General features: G+C 35.6%; 2 protein-coding genes across 2 annotated transcripts; both read right to left on the minus strand.

Moving 5' to 3' along the window:
- Positions 1-1,961: 1,961 nt before the first annotated feature.
- Positions 1,962-2,863, minus strand: LOC121756092 (protein DOG1-like 4). Its single transcript, XM_042151554.1, has 2 exons — positions 2,498-2,863; positions 1,962-2,297 (listed from the first exon to the last, which is right to left on the minus strand). Exons 1-2 carry the CDS (start codon positions 2,861-2,863, stop codon positions 1,962-1,964), a joined length of 702 nt encoding a protein of 233 aa, XP_042007488.1.
- A 1,732-nt stretch (positions 2,864-4,595) lies between these two features.
- Positions 4,596-9,548, minus strand: LOC121756312 (protein MALE DISCOVERER 2-like). Its single transcript, XM_042151819.1, has 14 exons — positions 9,226-9,548; positions 8,665-9,047; positions 8,455-8,587; positions 8,199-8,270; positions 7,530-7,673; positions 7,298-7,441; positions 6,796-6,888; positions 6,643-6,704; positions 6,152-6,559; positions 5,855-6,048; positions 5,632-5,764; positions 5,407-5,561; positions 5,124-5,321; positions 4,596-5,031 (listed from the first exon to the last, which is right to left on the minus strand). Exons 2-14 carry the CDS (start codon positions 8,762-8,764, stop codon positions 4,774-4,776), a joined length of 2,094 nt encoding a protein of 697 aa, XP_042007753.1. The 5' UTR covers positions 8,765-9,047; positions 9,226-9,548; the 3' UTR covers positions 4,596-4,773.
- Between the last annotated feature and the right edge of the window lie 9,967 nt (positions 9,549-19,515).

Genomic DNA, 19,515 nt, shown 5'->3' on the forward strand with positions numbered 1-19,515 from the left:
CTATCTATAAATGTTATATAAGTTGAAGTTATAAGTATGAACACAAAAAAATTTAGAAAACTCAATTTTATGAAATTATGTAATATGAATTGTAAAAATAAATTTTCATTACTTACTTGCATGCGTTCAGCCTGCACTCGGGAAGCCTCTTCCGTAATTTCTCGATGACTAGGTCGCCTTGATTTTGAGGGACGACTAGTACTTTGATCTTGGGCAATTCCCTTGCCCCGATCACCACGTCACGGTCCACCACGAGAAGAAGACATAGTGATATATGAAAGTAGTATGTATGGAGTATGGAATAAGTGGTAAATTACGAGCACAACAACAAATATAGTAGTAAGTAAAAACTAGTAAACAACTTGAGCAATTAGAGAGAATGAGGAGAGAATAGAGAAATGGAGATTGAGAGAAGGAAATCCTTGTTAACACAAGAATGGGGTGAGTAGAAATGAGGGGAAGAGAGGTATTTATAAGAGTAAAATTGGAAGAAATAAAAAAAAATTAAAATTTCAAATTCGGCAGAAACCGCCGGTTTACCGCCTGAACCGGCGGTTCAGTCCACGGTTTTCTGATGGAAACCGGTGGTTTCTGACCGGTTTTCAGGCCTACGCCTGCACCCTACGCCGGTTTTCTGCAACCCTAGCTTGCACCCCTACGGACCCTAGCCGGAATACCGTCGTTGGAACCGTTGAACCGCCGGTTCCTGTTCCGGTTCATGAACCGGCATGCCCGAACCGACGGTTAACCGCCTGGCCGATTCAATTTGTGCATGTCTACCCCTATATATATATTTATATATATAGGGTTGGTTAATTCAATATTCAAAGGCCCACAACCAGAATTCAATTGCTTCAATATTATTTGAAGTACAAGTATATTTACTAAAATTTCTTTAAAGGAAATAAATGTATGAGTAAGTGCTAGTACCATTCTCTAATGTGCACTCCGAATATTCTGTAATGTGTATAAGAATTAGAAAATATATTCAATCTGAATGGTAATATTAGTGTTAGAATAGCTGTAACCCTAAAGGTTATGCGACTAATCTTTCTCAATTAAGAGCAACATATCATATTTTTCATTTTAATCCATCCATATTCACCAAAAATAAGCCGCATCTTCTACACAATTAATTTCTAATAATCACATGATTGTATTTATCAATTTCATATTAAAAATCTACAATACGATAATATTTTCTTAATTGTATTTATCAATTTCATACTCCATTTGTCCCTCAAGAATATGCACTTTTCCCTTTTTAGTCCGTCCCATAAAAATATGCACTTTCTAATTTTGAAAAGTCTTTTTTTACTAATGAGGTGAGACCTATTCTACATTAACAATATTTTATTTACTTTTTCTCCCTAGCTACTTCTCTCTTACTTCACCAATTTTACATTAAAATCGTGTCGATCCCAAAGTACATATTCTTTGGGGACGGAAACAGAGGAAGTATTAAAAATCTATACTCCAAAACTACTTTTTTATGGAATATTCAAACATTATATGAGCTGACAAGTTTCCGAAAAGCCATAACGGCTGCTGCAGGTCGTATCTAAGTAACACGTACCAATTTCTGATATTACTGACGTGTATATAAAGAAGATAAATATATAAATTATGACTTTTTTCCGTAAAATTATACTTTAATAATCATAGAGGAATGGTATACATTGGTACTCGTTCGATAATTTGCAGAGAAAACTTAAACCCAGATTAATTAATAAAGTATTTAATACAAGATCACACCGTTTACACAAGAAATGTTGCCCTAGTACCACCACCTAACTAGAAAGAGAATAAACCGAAACATGAATAGTATTTCATGATCTATTCTTTCACATTAGTTAGACTCTATCAATATATGCATAATGTGTACTAGTAACCTAACACACCTCCATCTAAATGATTTATGTGTTTGTGATTTGTATATTGTTATTAATTAATTACAACATTTATTTAGTAACCTTCCCCCATTTCCTCATCTGAATCTGCATCATGGAGGTGGCCGCGAGGAACTGCACGCACTGCATGGGAGAGAGCACGTCGAGAACCCCCTTCATCGTCTTCAGCCTCACGCAGTCGGCCATCTTCATCACCTTCTCCATCCCCGCCACGAGCCCCTTCAGCGCCACCTCCACCTCCACCTCCACCTCCGCTGCCTCCCCATCGAGGCGCGCCAGCTCCACCATCTTCCTGTCCGCCATCGCCACCTGCTGCCGCTCCATCTCCCTCTCCACCCTCTCCTCCTCCGCCTTTATCCTCACCCGCAACGCCTCTATCCCCCTCACCTGCATAAGCACAACAATAATGTAAAAAAACTAAACACCAATTTGGATCCAATATTTTATTTTTTTACAAAAAAGAAATTAAAATATTGTGCTTTATTAAACATAGCGCCATGTTGCGTTTTGAGCCACAGCAGCAGAGGATCCAAACCCAAACTAAATCTAATTGATTTTAGGATGAAATTCTAAAGATTTGTAACGACCTGATCCTCGCTGAGGCCGGCGAGGCTGGAGCCGCTCTCGGAGCGGGCCTCCTTGAGCGAGTCAAGGAGGCGGAAGGCGAGGGAGGGCTTCCACCCGGTGACCCAGAGGTAGGCGTTCTCGAGGGGGCTGAGCCACTCCGGAGCGAAGAAGGGGAGGGCGTCGTTCTGGGCCGAGGCCCATTTGATTCTATAATACTCCTTGTGGTGGGCCGTGAGCTTGTTCACAATGGGCCTGAAGTCCGCCTCCCCCGAATGCTGCTGCTGCTGCTGGGGCGGCGCCACGAGGAGCAGGCGGAGATGGCCCTCCAGCTGCCTTATCCACCTCTCGTAGAATTCCGAGAATTTTTCCTCACCTTGTGAATCCATAAAGACTTGCACTGAACCATCTCTTTATTTTTTCTCACTCTGTATATATATAGGTAGAGAGAGAAATAAAGAGAGAGAGAGAGAGGGGTGAGTTGTGAGGGGAGGAGAGTGACCAGATGGAGGGAGAAGGGTGAGGCCACGCTGCGATGAGGTAGAGGAATGCGTGGCCTTTCGCTAGCTTTGATCACGTGAACGTGTTGTGCGTCTAGGATTTCATGCATGGAATTCAATGCAGCGTGGACTGCTGCAGTACAACTATGTGTTACAGTGAGCATGCATGTAGATGAGTCTGCCCCTTCAACACACGGTGGTGGGTGGGTGGGGGGGACTGTATACGTGTCGGGACGAGAGGGAAGCGGGCCCCACCTGGGGAATATTGTACGATGTTAGTAGGTTGTCTCTATCTCGGATATGAGATACCGACCAATGCAATGCTTCTTAGTTTCAGGTGATTCATTGTTGTTTTCTTCTAATAATACGCACCTTAATCGTGTTTAATCTTTCAATTAAAACCAACAAACTTGTTTGCAGTGTCAACGCGATTTCACCTCAGGTTTTTCAACGCTGCATTGTTTTTATATTTCTTTTTATTGCCCATCCTTAATCTTGTTTTTGTACTCCTAGTTTATGTTCAAATTAGTTAAATAAAACCAATCCATTATACCTCATTTTATTGAACCGTGCTTTCTTTTGGCATTTCTTTTTATCGTCCCTCCTTAATTTTGTTTGATGGTGTTTCAATCTTTAGAAAAGATAATATTGATAAACTATAATTTGAGATATGACTAAAGGGGAGCATTAGGGCGCATCTTTAATTAGATTGCTAACATACATCCAATCACGTGCTGCCACGTGGCACGAAAAAATGCAATATTGTATACAGGAAAATGCAATATACATTTGTCAAGCTGTAAATGCATTTTCGTAGATTGCATTTTAGTTATAGGCAAATTGCATTTTATATTGTTGAGTTTTGCATATTAACATAAATTGTCTAAAATGTAAAATAAATTATATATAAATGCAATCCGTCTATATATAAAATGCAAATAAACCGCCTATATCTAAAATGCAAAACTCAACAATAAAAAATGCAATCTGCCGAAATTCATCTATAATTTCTATAAATGTATATTGCATTTTTCTATATACAATGTTGCATTTTTCATGCCACGTGGCAGCACATGATTGGACGTCCATTAGCACTTAAAATTAATTAGCATATTAGTATATCCCTATGACTAAATAAATTAAATTTGTCTAGCCAAACGGCCTTATTATTAAGTAGTACTAAGGGTAGTTCAGGTGTTATATTTATTTGTGATTAAAATCTATATATGTCTAATCTTATCTCTTAATATATCAGTGATTGTCTTTTTCTAAAAAAATTTGGTTTATGACAATGTATCTTGACTAATGATCTTGTATTTTGTGATTATTCACCTCATATTCACTATTATGATTAATTTGTTCTAGATACACTTCATTTTCATTTATCACGTTATCTTGTCCTAATGAATTCAGTGTCAACCTAGTTTACTAGATGATTCCTAAATGTGCTTTTGTCTATATTATATTATAGGAATATTAAGATTTATAAGTTACACTACTTAAATATCTTATATTCCTCTCCGTTAAGGCGCGAGCCTCTTCAAAGAGTTTACTAATCACCATGAAACAAATAAGTTAATGTGTGTAAAAGCTTCAACAAACCAATGCCAAACAACATGAATTAATCTATGTATACATTCATGTGCCTCACTCTTCAACATTTGATTTCAACAAAAACATCTGTCACTACTCACAACACACTCAACTACTATACACCAATATTTGTGAAAAGAAGCAAACCACTTTATAGGAATGGCATACTTACAAACCGCCTTTTTTTGCTGATATTGCATCAAAATTCAAGCTGCCTCTTGTGATAAGATCTCAAGTTCAGCCCACCAAAGGGGAGAGAGTCTCGGAAATGCTGCTTCGGGTGAGATTTCAAGCACCTGTCTTAATATCTGAATGGCTTCCTGCATCGTAGGTCTTGTCCTCGCTTCTTGTTGCGTGCACATCTGTATCACCTCGCACAGAACTTCAAGTTCCTTGTCTTTTACAGACTCCAAAGATGGATCAACCAAGTTCTTGATGTTGTGTTCATTCAAGTGCTGAGAAGCCTGATAATCACAGTTGATGAAAATAGTATCATTATTATACATTAGACTCCTGTTTCAAACATGCATTGATGGAATGAGGACTAAATGTATACCCAGTTTAGAATATCTCCATTCTCCTTCGAGCAAGGAAGCCTTCCAGAGATGATCTCTAGCATCAGTATTCCAAAAGAGTAAACGTTTGTTTCGACATCAGCAAGTGGAGGCAGTAAGGAATGCTCCGACTCATTTTCTGCAGCAGGAGCTTTTTTGGACTTGGTTATGAGTTCCTCCCAGAAAGCTACATCAGAGATCTGCACAAGCAAGACTCGATTAGTGTAAACATTGTCGTAGCTAATGAGCAATTATTTAGAAGAAGAAGACGAAGAAGAACTTTACTTTGGCAGCATAATCATCGGTGAGAAGAATCTCGTTGGAATTCAAGTTGCTGACTGCTAGTGGCGGATTGAGTTCGTGCATGTATAGAAGGCAATATGCAGTTCCCATTATTATCCGCATCCGTGCTTCCCAGTCAAGGTGCTCGTAATCTTCAACTGAAGACACAGAAAATGCTCAAATTAGCAAAGTGCTTTTTCACCAACTTTTATTGATAGCAACATTTACCATGCAGATGTTCAAAGAGAGTGCCATTTGGAGCATACTCAAACACCATCATCCTTGTGAAAGGTTTATTTTCTTCACAGTAGCCGAGAAGATTCACGAAATTCTTGTGATTCACACGCGACAAACTATCAATCTGTGAGAGGAGGAAAGCAGAGGGTGGCTTTGAAATGTTTAGATTTTGAAGCCTTCCAACATCAAAAAAAGGCTATATCATCTATCTAACCTTCTTTCTAAATGCAAATTCTGCTTGTTTTGACCATGCACTCGTGGAAGCAATAGCAGTTGAAGCAACACATATCTCTACTCCACTGGATAAAGTTCCCTTGTACAAAGTGGACACACCATCGATTGTGGTGATAATGTTGCTGAAATCCTCACAAGCAGTTTCTAGCTCAGGTCTGTTCAATTTAGGGACCCCTGAAGACGAAGAATGACCATTTCAACATGGGAAAATAGAACATTACACATGCTATCATAAAACTAGTGATGGTGAAAGTTGATAGATCACGTTAGAGCTCACCTGTAACAAATGCTTTCTGCAACTGCCCACTCAGTCCAGTTTTCCAAGGAACAATTGTTTTAGCTGCCTTGCTTCTGGAGACGATAAACATAATTGCCAAAAGAATGAGAAAGAAGATTGCAGCCGAAATCCCAATTATAAATATGAGTGATCTTCCCGAATGTCCAGAAGTGTCAGGAGGCTTATCCTCTTGACCTAGAGGAGGTGAGGGTACGGGAGGAGATACTTTTGGAACAGCAGGGAATGATCCACTACTTCTGCTTGGAAGAGTTTCCGTGGGCACCAATGGGGTTAGGGATGGAATATCAGGAGGAAGGGCAACAAGGTTAGTGGACTGTTCAAATAGTATGCGTCGCACAGTATTCCCTTCCTCGTATGTGTTCTGGATGAAGCGTTGCTCTGGCGGATCTAGATATTGCAGGAGGATGTTCAAAGTCATATCAGAAATGCACTAGCAGATAGAGATATCTACTAGATAAAGAAATTGTTACCTGTTAGATTGTTGTAGATATCATCAGCATGAGTCTGGGGTAATTCACTGCCAAAGCTGAACCTTCACAAACAAGACAACCAGTTACCACACATAAGATGCAATTAAGAAAAGATGACATATAGGACAAATGAATACAACTGTGGCTGCTTACTGCGGGAGCAGATTCAGGTAATGAGGTACGTTCCTTTTCATAGGTGTACGGGCAGAATCTGATTTCTTGGGTTGCTTAGAATTCTGCAATATGCTGCACAATACATGCATCATACAACCATAAGAACACCATAAATTTGTGGAACGGTAGGATGGGAGTAGATAACTATGACAAATATAGCCTGCAATAACTTTATGCCTAGAATAAGTGGGAAAAGCATAACTAGCCATGAGCTAAAGAAATTCTGCAGCAACCAATAGCATTTCTCAAGAAAGTCATTGTATCGAAGGACTAGGTATTCAAAGTTACTAATTTAGAAAGAAAATGTACATGTGAGATTGTGAGTGCATTAAATTCAGGCATTATTCTATTAAACGAGGTTAAATTCTGAAAGTGTGCAGCAGACTTGTATAGCCATGTTCAAAACAAGAATTATTAGGTGACGAGATTCGAACTGAATCCAGAAATGGCATATGTAGGAGGCCAGATAGGAATACTTTACCAGTGCCCAAATTTTCTATTTGTGCAGCCAATTCCAGAAGCATCAGAAGTTGTAAAGATGCAATCCAACTGCAAATCAGTTAGCAAACTAAGCTTCTCAATCTCCAGAGGCATACTTCCTTCGAATCTATTATTACAGAGCAACCTAGGACGACACTTCAAAATCAGCAGAGCTAAAATAATAATGCATCCAGCATCGCAAAAGATATTATTACATTAGATGGTTTACTTACAATTGTTTTAAGGAACGCAGTTTGCCTAGTTCTGCAGGAAGTGGTCCGCTCAAGTTATTATCTCTCAGGTCCAAAACTTCCAGAGATGTAAGATGTCCAAACCCTCGAGGAATGTTGCCAGACAGGTGGTTCTTGGATAGGTCACTTGTGGCACAACCAAAATACATTAATCGAGAATATCAATACAATTCAAAAGGCATCATAAAGACCAAATGAATTTCCATGTTATATGCATATTCAAGTTAAGGGAGTGAGAGAAGATAAAATAAGAAATTAGTTCCTTTGAATAGATCAATTCTTTTCCCAGTCAGATGTTTTTGTGTTTGCGTAGAAATAAGGTCAGTTCATTCGATGTTCAAATCTACAATTGCAAACATATATCTCTGTGCTCACTGCTAACCCCGAGCAGGTATGGAGAGAATACACCTATCTCTAAGAATATCGACCAGACTATCTGTAGCCTCACCAGGAAATCATAATCTGAGGGATCTATGGTGTTCTAGTGCAAGATCTGCTTGGGTAAAAGCTGTTGTAAATGAGAGACTCATTTGCAGCAACAAGTCAATAATATGATAGTAGAGCAAACAATGACATTTCATAGGTGCGAAAATTATTTATCACTAAAGAAGGAAAGTGATTTCAGTAAGGAAGAAAGGAGTTGATACTCACAGAAATCTTAAATGATTTAAATTTCCAAGCTCTGGTGTTAACACTCCCTCCAAATCATGTCCATTGAGATCTCTGCACAAAACATATGTTCATGAATTAGGAAACACACAAGTTCATTATACAGCAATAGATAAGTAGAAAGTTGCTTGAGATTTCAAGACAATAGAAGAATTGCTGCACTTGTAAATGAAGTAGGGACAGAAAGAAGATAAAAAAAAAAAAAGAAAGAAGATGGAGTTTGTATAACGGGACTTACAGCGAGACCACATTACCATCCGCACACTCAATCCCTGACCACATGCACGGATCACTGTCATCAGGATTCCAATTTGCTAAAGCACCAAAAGGGTCAAAGTCCAACTTCGCTCTGAAATGAAACAACGCCAACCCTGCATAATTCCCATTTCTGTGAAACTGCAGGATGCACTAAACAACACTTCACACTGATAGTTATACACCCAATTACCTTCCGAATTGAGGGACAAACAACCATGAATTTCCAACGCAATGACCAAAAGTGCGGAACAAAAGAACTCTCTCCCACCAATACTCCATCTACCAGCCATTGCTTGCAGAACCAACAGCCAGGGCTCTACACAAGATGATAAATATACTCTCCAGCTTTATAGTGCAGATAATCCTCCGAGCAATGTCGAATTACTCGGACCAAAAAACACTAGATCGAGAAAACTAGGTTCACAATCACACTACAAAGGCCAAAGCTACATGCCAAGTACACCAATCTATATCAGCTCTATTTAACAAAATTGGGGTCTGTCATCCTGCATCAGCTCCTACTCTTGCTATAACTGCATCATCAGGCTCAATGAACTAATTTTTCGATTCGACCTTCATAAAGAGGAAATTCCCACAATCAATAACATTGATATCCAAACACGCAACGAATCTCAGGAAACAAGCTTATCCAATAGCCCTCTATAGAATAACGGAATAACCCTAAAAACAAGCAACCATTGGAAAAGCAAAAAGGGCAGGAAACGTAATGTGATTACAGAATCAAACTAACCGGACAATGGGAGACAAGAATGAATCCGCCCTCTTTTGTAGATTCTGTGGAAATCGAGGAGAAAACGGCAAAAAAGGTCGACGGTATAAAAAATTATGAAATTGTGAGGTGATGGAAAATGTCAATACGGATTGAAAATTGGGGAAATTTTGATACAACACGGGGAAGAATGCCGTATGGGATTTCGTTGAGTGGCCTTTCCTGGATGATCTTAGAGGTGAAAAATCTCCTCGACCATCTTTCAGAAGGGGGGAAATGGAGAAGAGATTCTCTCTCTTGTTTTCTCACTCTAAAAAAAGAAGTTAGTCCCATCACCACCGGTCGAAACTGTGTTAGTTTATTTTTAATTGTATGCTACATCGATTAACATTAGAATTAAATTGGTTGATTAAATTTGCAATATTCATAGACATTGGAAGGGTGGGTAGAAGTAGAGAAGAGTCTGATGAAATTAAACGGTTAATCGCCGGCAAACGTTTTCGCGGGTGTTTTTGAACGGGTGGTTGTGCGGGCCCCACCCATCCACGCGCTTTTGCAATCCATGAATCAGTCTTTCTCTCTCCCGCTTCATTTTTATGCGTGCCGGCCATTTATATTTCTATATAAATTGATAAAGTAAATACATTATTATTATTATATGTTTTTTAGCAAATTTAATATAATAACAAAATGATATCGATGATGTCTTATGTAATGTAAGGACACTAATGATGCGACACTTAATTTACAAAATCATATTATAGTTATCAGTTCATTAAGAATCCTAATTTTAAGTTATACAAATAAAAACACACCCAACACAATCCTACAAATCATCGACTAGGTTTGCTTGCCGGTTAAAATTGAAGATTCTAAAAGACTAGTACAAAGACAATCGGTCGAAATGCATCGACGATGATAGCTTCTTCGACTTTAAAAATGATGAGGTAACGAAGAACGGAGGTCGTGTTCGGCCTCATGAGTTTCTAGCTACGACTAGGATTGCCTCCTTAGTGCTGAAAAGAGCGGGAGAAAATATCCAACTTTTTTGTAAGAAAATTCAGTATTGCGGATGCACTAATTATACCAGCGTCGATACTCTATTAGATATTAGGGTATCATGCTTAGTCTGTAGGATTTGGTCACCAAACGAGGATAAATATTAATTTTCGCAAATTTTGGATAGGTTACCCACCCCGATTAGACAACCATATAATTGAATTAATTTAGAAATTATATTGTGCGATTTGTTTATTTAAATTTTCTTTCTGGTATTTGTTCTGTGTTCACAGAAACTAGAAAGTCGAAACCCTTCTTTGTAGTGCCATACTCAATACAAAAACCTCATTCTTATTCTGAAAATTATTTCCACATACATCCAATATGAATATTGGGCTTTTAGGATTCCGCATATATTGATTGGGTAATATCTGTGCAACTTGAATTGGGCCTCTGTGCGAATATATAGGAATAGATTTACTCTGCATTTATTCTAATTTTAATTTGTATATTACTTATTTGTTAAATATTTAGTATGAAGTACTTGTTAAATAACTAGATATTACCTATAACCCAAAAAATATGGATTACTATTTGAATACATGGAAAATACACATATATAAATCTAATAGTAATGTCTTTTATTAGTTATATAAACTTGTATAATTGCTACAATGATGAAAAAAAAACTAGCTATAGCATCACTCTTGTGTACTACTATTTAGTACCACTACGTACTACAGTAATAGAGGCATTTCATTTTGAGCACTCGTTTTAAAAAAATGATAATAAATGGTTAAAGTAGAGAAATAGTAAAGTAAGATAAATAATAGCGTAGAGAGTACAATATTCTTTATCTTACTTACTCTTTCTCTGCTTTAACCATTTATTATCAGTTTTTCAAAACGAGTTCTCAAAATAAAATGTATTTGTTACTATGGAACAGAAGGAGTAGTATTTACTAAGGAGAAGACTTGATTGAAACGGATTGGTCTAACTTAAGAATAATTAAAAATTTGAAAGGTCAATCTTCTTCTCAAGAAATCTACGTATATCCTTAGATTTCAGAAATGATCAGCTATACATTAGTTTCGACTTGTATTTTAAAAGAAAACAATAAAATTGAAAAGGGAAGTTGAAAATCAATGCAACATCACTGTCGTCTCGACTCTGATCAATCATCTAAGAATAATATTTATAGAAAAAAAATATTCCAGCATGATGTCGTTTTGTTCATTACACTTTTTCAATGAATGTTGCAGTAACAGTTACGGTTGAACGATAAGTGCTTATAATTCGTTTGATCAACCACTTAATCAAACAAATTAGTAATCAACATGAAAAGTAGAACAAAGAATTAATAACTTGGCATTCGCTTCCAAATATTTTTTTTCTCACAATAGTTTATTTAGCTGTATTTTTCTCATTTTCTCTCCATTCGGAAAATCTATCAATTAATATATAACGTTATCCTTATTAAATTATATAATATTCTTCAAAAACATCCATATTCTAATTGAATTTGACAAATGCATTATATATTATGATGACATCGATGTGTCTTTTAAGAAGAAAAATATAACTTTCATTATAACCCATTCTTAATATATAGACTAAAATTAATTCTTGTTTATTACTACTAGTTTTTAATCTATGCTAGGCTGTTGCTTTATCAGTCCATTACAAATATGCAACATTGGTCCATCGATTTTAACAAAATAGTTGATATATGTGATTTTTAATGGATATTTTAGGATGCCTTACAATTCCATCATGTAAAATTAAGGATGGGGTTTTTTTTAATCAAAATACTAATATATATGGTTGAAATTAAAGTAGAGTGTGACGCTGTGTCCTACAAATGAATTGTGCCAAACCTTTTGTGGAAGCTAACTAATTGTAGTTATGTTCCACTCATGGACGGAACTAGAAATTTAGGTAAGCCGGTGCTGAAAAATAAAAATTATTAATAATATTAATAATTCATTTTCCGAGCCAATTAGTAAACTACCTAATTGAGCATAGATAAAAAAACAACAAAATGAATTAAATTTTACTAAAGATAGTATTTCATTTGATGAACAAAGTAAAATATATTTTCCATCCTTGGATATGATAATCAAATTACTGTTAAAAATCATATGCATTTAATTTCAAATTAGTATCAAAATAATGCGTTTAATAAATATTTCCCATCCTTGGCGTTCAAAATGATAGTTTTTATTTGAAAAAGATAAAAAAGAAAATAAATAAAGAAAGATGTTTATTCTAATAAAAACATAGTTTTGTACACTTAAATACCAAAAAAAACATTTTGTACATGTATGTGATGATTGAGAAAAAAAATAAAAATTCATAGTTTATTATACTGAGTTCGAGATAAATAAATAAGTATTATGGAAACATGCAAATTAATCTGTTAAATATATACAAAATATTAGTGTTTAATATTAATACTATTATTCAACAAAAAAGAGTGCATCTTCGATTATATCATTGTTTTAATTTATTTAAGAAATATACGTACACACAAAACGAAAAGTGGATCCCGCATGACCGCTGTAAAGTAAAATGTGTAATTGTTTTTTAAGTTTAACCCTCTCTTTTCCCTTTTTTGGCTTTCACTCTCTCTCCTTCCCCCCTCTTCTGTCTATATAAAATTAAAACTCGCCGCAGCTGAAACAAAAGCAGTGACGGCCATGGTGAAAGTTCTGCGACCGGGACCGGCTAAGCCCCCGCTGGAGCGGCGGCTTGGCCCACTGTATCTCCGTCCCTGGTTCTTCTACTCATGAGTCTGATTCACATAGCAATTATTTGTGAGTTGTGACGATTATACGCAGCTTTGAAGTATATGAAAATTCAGCCCAAATATAGTACTATAAGTTTTTCATACTTTCTCATAGTTTGAATACGAATTGGTCAAAGCCCATAGCTTGAGATAAATTTAACTATTTAATTACTCTAATATTTTAGCGTATACGTTATATATCTAGAATCTGCAAAGTTCAGTATCTGCCTTCTTAATTGATAGGAAATGAGCTCATATAAACTTTTTATGTTCAAATTTTCAACCTTTGAATAATATTGATTTGAATAAACACTTGTATTTAACTTTGTTGAAAAACAATGACAATAATTTGAACTGTTGGTAGTCTGAAATTGAAAATAAGTTCAACGGTCAAGATTGTAATTCTAAATTTGTACGAATATTTAATTGCTTCAGTTACCAATAATATTACGACAATCATAGAGGTAACCAGTGGCAGTGAATATTTGATGGAATAATGGATGGAAATCATGGAATATTTGAATGTGTTACATGCAGATGTGCATGGAACAAGGGTCAAACAAAAATTATTTAATTTCAAGACAGCTAAGCCCAGACCAATTTTTAAAATTTTAATCCAGGTGCCCTTCTATTTTTCAATATTAGTATATATTTTACTGATCACTGACAACATATTGTTTTTTTAATTACAATTTGTGACTGATCTTTCATAATTTCATTATAACCAAATAAAATTTTCATATCCAGTGATTAATATACATTATGAATTGGTTGATTAATATTTCTGTTATGAGCTATATATTGCGTTTGAAACTACTCACAAATACTATATGGATGATGTGATATATTTTAATTTGATGAGTAAAATTAATAAAACATTGAATATCGAATATAGTCAATGGCATTGTTAGTACGTGAATTTTAGTATTTGTCGACTGATTCCAAAAGTTAAATTAACTATTAATTCCTTCTTAAACAAAACTATTACTGTAACATTTGTTGATATAACTAAAAAAACCATACTATATTACTCATAATAATACTCACTCTAAAGTTATACTTCCTCCGTCCCACAAAATATGGACATTTAAGACGCGAAAATTAATGCACAATTGTTAAAGTAAGAGAGATAGAAAGAAAAAGTAATTAATTTATTGGTGAAGAATGGAGTCGTCTATCTTATCAGAGAGAAATAACTTACCAAAAATAAAAAAGGAATATTTTTATAAGACATCTCAAAATGAAAAATATCCTTAATTTTTATGGATGGAAGGAGTATAAGTGATTTACTCCCTCCGTTCCCCAATTAATAGGGGACTTAGGGAGTACTCCCTCTGTCCCGCTTTAGCAGTCCAAGTTGCTTTTGAGCACTCATTTTGTAAAAATGATAATAAATAGTTAAAATGAATAAATGGTATAGTAAGAGAGAGAATAATATAGAGAAGAGTCTTGTCTACATTATTCTCTCTCTTATTTGACCAATTCTCCACTTTAACTATTTATTATCATTTTTACAAAACGTTGCTCAAAAGCAACTAGGATTGCTAAAGCGGGACAGAGGAGTAGTATTTATTTGTCACCACTATATATGTATAGTTGTAATTTGTAACTATAAAAACAATTAGCGTAATTAATGAAATGTCTAGCCTGTAAGTACTCAATATTAATACTACTAATTACCAGGTGATACATACGCATACAGTATATATAATATGTGTGTGTACTATGTACTAGTACTATAAATTATTTATTTATTTATTTATTCAATAAATGACAATTTAATTTGATTTTATTTTCTGCAATATTTTTTTAATTAATTATTTTTACGAAAGTCGTTCAACATTTATTGGTGATGGAACAAAACATTAGTTCATTAAGAGTAGAGTAATTCTGGAGGCAAATTCTCCATCCATGTATGACGATCTATACTACCTTTACTAGATTTTATTTTTATTTTTATTTTTTACAATACCCCAAGTCAAAAATGGCTCTCTATCATATATGCTTTGAAAATTAGTTCACATAGTGGGTACATATTTATATATCTAAGTTTTTGGTGAATCAACGTACATGACGTGTTATATACCCATGCTACTACATAGTCAACAAACATGCATAAACCATGCTAATAGTAACTTATTTAGATTAGCATTTACAAGATCCTAACATATTAACATATTAGTAAGGTTTGTTTTACTATTCTACAAGCCAACGTTTAGGGTTTTCCCACTATTTCACATTGCAAAATCATTGGAATAAGTTTGAATAGATTAACACATAATTTAACTGATACTCTCTCGTCCACGACTAAGAATTCCGTTTTTTCATTTTAGCTCGTCTGCGAAAATGAGTCCCATGTCATTTTTTATAAATGATACTTGGGCTCCAAATTCCACTATATCATCCCACTCAAATTTAATTTAAAACTAATACTGATATATACAAGTGAGACTCATATCCCAGTAACTTATTTTCATTCGTTTTTCTTAACATTTTTTAAAATTCATATCGAAAAGAAATGATTCTCGTAATGTCGGACGAGGGGAGTATATGCTTGCAAAATCCCCAACCCTAAAAAACAATTAATTATGAGATCAATCTACCTTTTTGAGTTGTTTAAATACTTATTTACTTAAATAGTAGGCCGGTGATGGTTATAATTAACTTGAGTGTTTGCTACATGTAATTAACTATAAAACCCTTGGTGGGGGACCAAAAATGAATAAAAAGTTGGTTAATCTATAAAAACTAATGTGCTACATTCAATTATACTATTGAATGGCCTCAGTTTTAGAAATCTAAATTAATAAATCTTACTATTTAAACTAACCTTGACCAAGCAGGAGTAACTCTTCCTAACATGCCACATTAATTCGTAGGCAAAATAGTAGTAATAATAACAAGTCAAAAGAAGAACTGTATAATTACTTAAGACCATGCTTTAATTCAATTGATTAATAGATACAAGACCGTAAAATATGCCCACTGTGGATAAAAGAAATGTTGTTACATGCATTCTCACGTCAATCATTACAATAATATACTGCTCTACTCCATATAAATAAATATAATTTTGGAAGGCGGTCGATCGATATGTATTTTAAATAATTAATTAGATAATATTTTGCACTTGACATTTTGGTTGAATGTCGACATCCATGAAATATTTATACATAAATTCAATGAATGATTCCAGTCTAAAACGAGAAGAATGTCAACTCTACCACAAAATAGAAGACAAGAAATCATATGTTTTTTTAAGATGTGTAGGGTTTCAAAATATACTAGTTTTCAAGCTTTTATACTGTAAGAATGTTTATTTTTTAAAAAAATTCCATTATCCCCATTTTAAAATAATATAGCCTCTCTCTTGCTAATTCTCTGAGTATTATCAAAATAAAAGTGCGAAAACAGTTCTCATCGGTATTTATATGAGGTTCGGAAACCCTAACAACTAAAAAGAAAATTACTAGAAATTAAAACAAAAAAGAGTATTCATCTAACTCAAGATAATCAGGTTAAGCTTATTTAGATTAATCTACCATGCATTAATTAATTATTTAATTATATTTTAAATTTAATTTTTCTTAGATCAAAACCCAAGTAGTATGTATATATACCGTTAGGGTCATCTTCTATTGCTTATAGCATTATAATCCAAAATCAAGACCAAATCTCCACCATTAGATTTCAAAATGTGTGGATGAGATTAAATCTTACGAATTTCAATAAATAGTAGACAAAATATCAACAAAATGGTAAGATCGTCATTCTATTATCATATCATAAATTTCGTGTTTTTTTCATTATCAACATAGTGTATTACAAATATCAACACAATGACATGGGTATTTCAACACAAGTACACGAAAATATCAGCACAGTTTTATTGAGATTTTACATGCATTATGTTGAGATTTTACATGCATTATATTGAGATTTTACATACATTATATTGAGATTTTTTTTATGTATTTGTTAATAAAAATTTGTTTGTCAAAATATACGAAAACTGAAATAAAAATCATCAAATTCCATCATCCGAACGTCGTCGGAACATATGCAATTGAGATATCGTTAGAATTCTTATAAAATTACCTTTAAATTGATATATTTTTTGCAAAAAAATAATTTAAACCGAGTGAGTTACGTAAATTTAAAGTTTTTGGATAATTTTAATAAGAGAGAATTGACATTAATACTCTTTAATTTTATTTAGTAATTATTTAAATTTAAAATATAATTTACTTGACATTATATCAATCACTAAATCTTTAATTAATAGTTAAAAATTGGTCTTAATTTTAGATTGCTAATTAGTTAGTAATTGAACACATTTTATAATTAATTAAGTAACCAAATTTTTGTCATCGCAAATCCAATTGTTGGTTTAGCAAGAAACGCGAATATTGACTGACGTAACGCTGTAAATGCAGGTGACATATTAATTTAGTAAATTTGGTGATACAGATTCAATTAATTAACTTAGTTATATTGTTTGGTTTTACATGAAAAACAGAAACGTACAAGAGACAGTAGGTGATGCCCGGGCGGAATTGGAAAAAATAGAAATTGCCATCAAAATTGACTAAGTATATTGCAGTTAGATTTCCAACAAGAATGCATCAAATTCCACATAAATGTTCATTCTTTAATTACTGCCATATGCAGCTGTAATGCAATTAACATACGAATATTGGAAGCATTGAGAAATTATTCGTGGCTGAAAAAAATTCTTGTTAATGGCGATTTGATTTAACTGCATTTTCTTGGTCATTAAATTATGAACATGATGGGAGCAGTTATTATTCAACTATCATGCGTGGCTGTAAAAATTTAGAGCATCCACAACCGTGCTCTTGCCAGCGGCACGGTTGTGGGCCCGGGCGATACTATTCATGCTTGCTCTCTGACAAGAGCACAACACCCACAACTGTGATCTTCCGCAAGGACGAGCACAATTAATTTAATATTCAATTAAACATAATCATTTCCATAATACTAAAATTTATTAAAAAATCACAATAAATATTACAAAATACAAATAAAATAAAAAAGACATAATTAAAATCCTAAAAATTAAAAATTACATAATTAAAATACTAAAAATAAAAAATTACATAATTATTGGCTAATATTACCCGAGGAAGACTACTCATCCGGCGGCAACAACCCCAATTGTTTTTGGAGACCCACTATCATGCCCTCGTGCGTTTGAAGTTGCGTGGGGGTCATAGTTGACCTATCGGCCATATTGAGTTGGGCCAAAAGGGCCCACAACGAGTTGTTCGGGGTGGAGGTGGAACATAGGGTGCGGGTTCGGGGGCGGGGGCCGATGGAGTCGCGGAGCGCCGGCGCTCGGCCGCCGCCTTCTTCCTTCCTTGCGGTCGGCGTTGGGAACCGCTTGGTCCGGCGTCGGGGCTACCCAAGTTAGCTCCGGCGAGTTGGCTAGCCACTTCTTCGGAGCCGGAGTCGGATAGGGATACCGACCTTGACCGTTTGGAGGAGCCGCTAGAGGAGGATGTTACGCCTCCCAGATACCTCGGGTGGAACCGCGTTTCATGCCAAACGTTGAGGTACTTGAACGACTTACCGTTCATGGATTGGTATGTGCTCAGCGCCGCAGTGATGATGTCGACCTCGCTTCGGCCGCTCCCGGCATTCCGCTACTCCTGGAGGAAATAGCCATTGAACTTGCCAATTTCGTCGTTGGCTCGGCCGATGCAGTTGCGCGCCATACTCTCGTTGCGCTCGATCGTTCCCGGCGGCCGGTTTGCATTGTACCGGCGAGATACACGCCACCAAAAGTGATCGCCCGATTGGTTCGTGCCAACCGCCGCATCTTCGGAGATTTCGAAGTACGCCTTGAACATTTTATCCATCTCCGCCGGCGTGTACGGTGGCGGACACCGCTGCCGCGAGTAGGAGCTTGCGGAGGTTGGGATGGGGCGGTCGGCCTAGGCTCCGGTGTCCACCCGTATCGTCCTTCGGAGGCACCTTGGTCGTCGATTGGGTATGGACGGTAGCCACCCGGAACGGCCGAATCTTGGGTTTGAGGAGGGGCCGAATATTCCGTTTCCGGACTAGGAAACAGTTGTGAACCGAACCATTCGGGGTTCCAACCGTGGGAGCCCGTAGGGTTATCGCCTTGGCCGGACATAGTGATGTTGTAGGGTATGAGAGAATGAAGATGAAAATGGATATGAGAGATTGAAGATGGGAATGGAGATGAGAGAATGATGATGAGAATTGTGTAGTTTGATGTGAATTTTTGGGAGTGAAATTGGGGGTATTTATAGATGAAAGTGTGTATTTTTGGGGTAAAAAAAATTAAAAAAAAAATTTAAAAAGTGGGAAAAAACGGTTATAAACGGATATAATTTTTTTGGGAAGTGAATTTTTTTTTATCAGTTTTTTAATTAAAAACCGATTTAAAAAAAATTATTTAAACCCAGCGGCTATGCCGTTGACGAATGAGGGCGCGCCACGTCAGCTGCTCGCTGGCACGGCGCTGCCAGCGGCGC

Source organism: Salvia splendens, chromosome 11 (genome assembly GCF_004379255.2).
Source record: "Salvia splendens isolate huo1 chromosome 11, SspV2, whole genome shotgun sequence".
Taxonomy (NCBI): Eukaryota; Viridiplantae; Streptophyta; class Magnoliopsida; order Lamiales; family Lamiaceae; genus Salvia; species Salvia splendens.

What these genes read in the sequence shown, in the direction of transcription:
- LOC121756312 (XM_042151819.1), bottom strand. Translation starts at nt 8,764, where the DNA reads ATGGCTGGTAGATGGAGTATTGGTGGGAGAGAGTTCTTTTGTTCCGCA. An exon ending in TACCTGAATCTGCTCCCGCA is followed by an intron (nt 6,705 to 6,795) that starts GTAAGCAGCCAC and finishes TTGTTTGTGAAG; the next exon opens with GTTCAGCTTTGGCAGTGAAT. An exon ending in TATCTACAACAATCTAACAG is followed by an intron (nt 6,560 to 6,642) that starts GTAACAATTTCT and finishes TGCAATATCTAG; the next exon opens with ATCCGCCAGAGCAACGCTTC.
- LOC121756092 (XM_042151554.1), bottom strand. Translation starts at nt 2,863, where the DNA reads ATGGATTCACAAGGTGAGGAAAAATTCTCGGAATTCTACGAGAGGTGG. An exon ending in CCGGCCTCAGCGAGGATCAG is followed by an intron (nt 2,298 to 2,497) that starts GTCGTTACAAAT and finishes GTGCTTATGCAG; the next exon opens with GTGAGGGGGATAGAGGCGTT.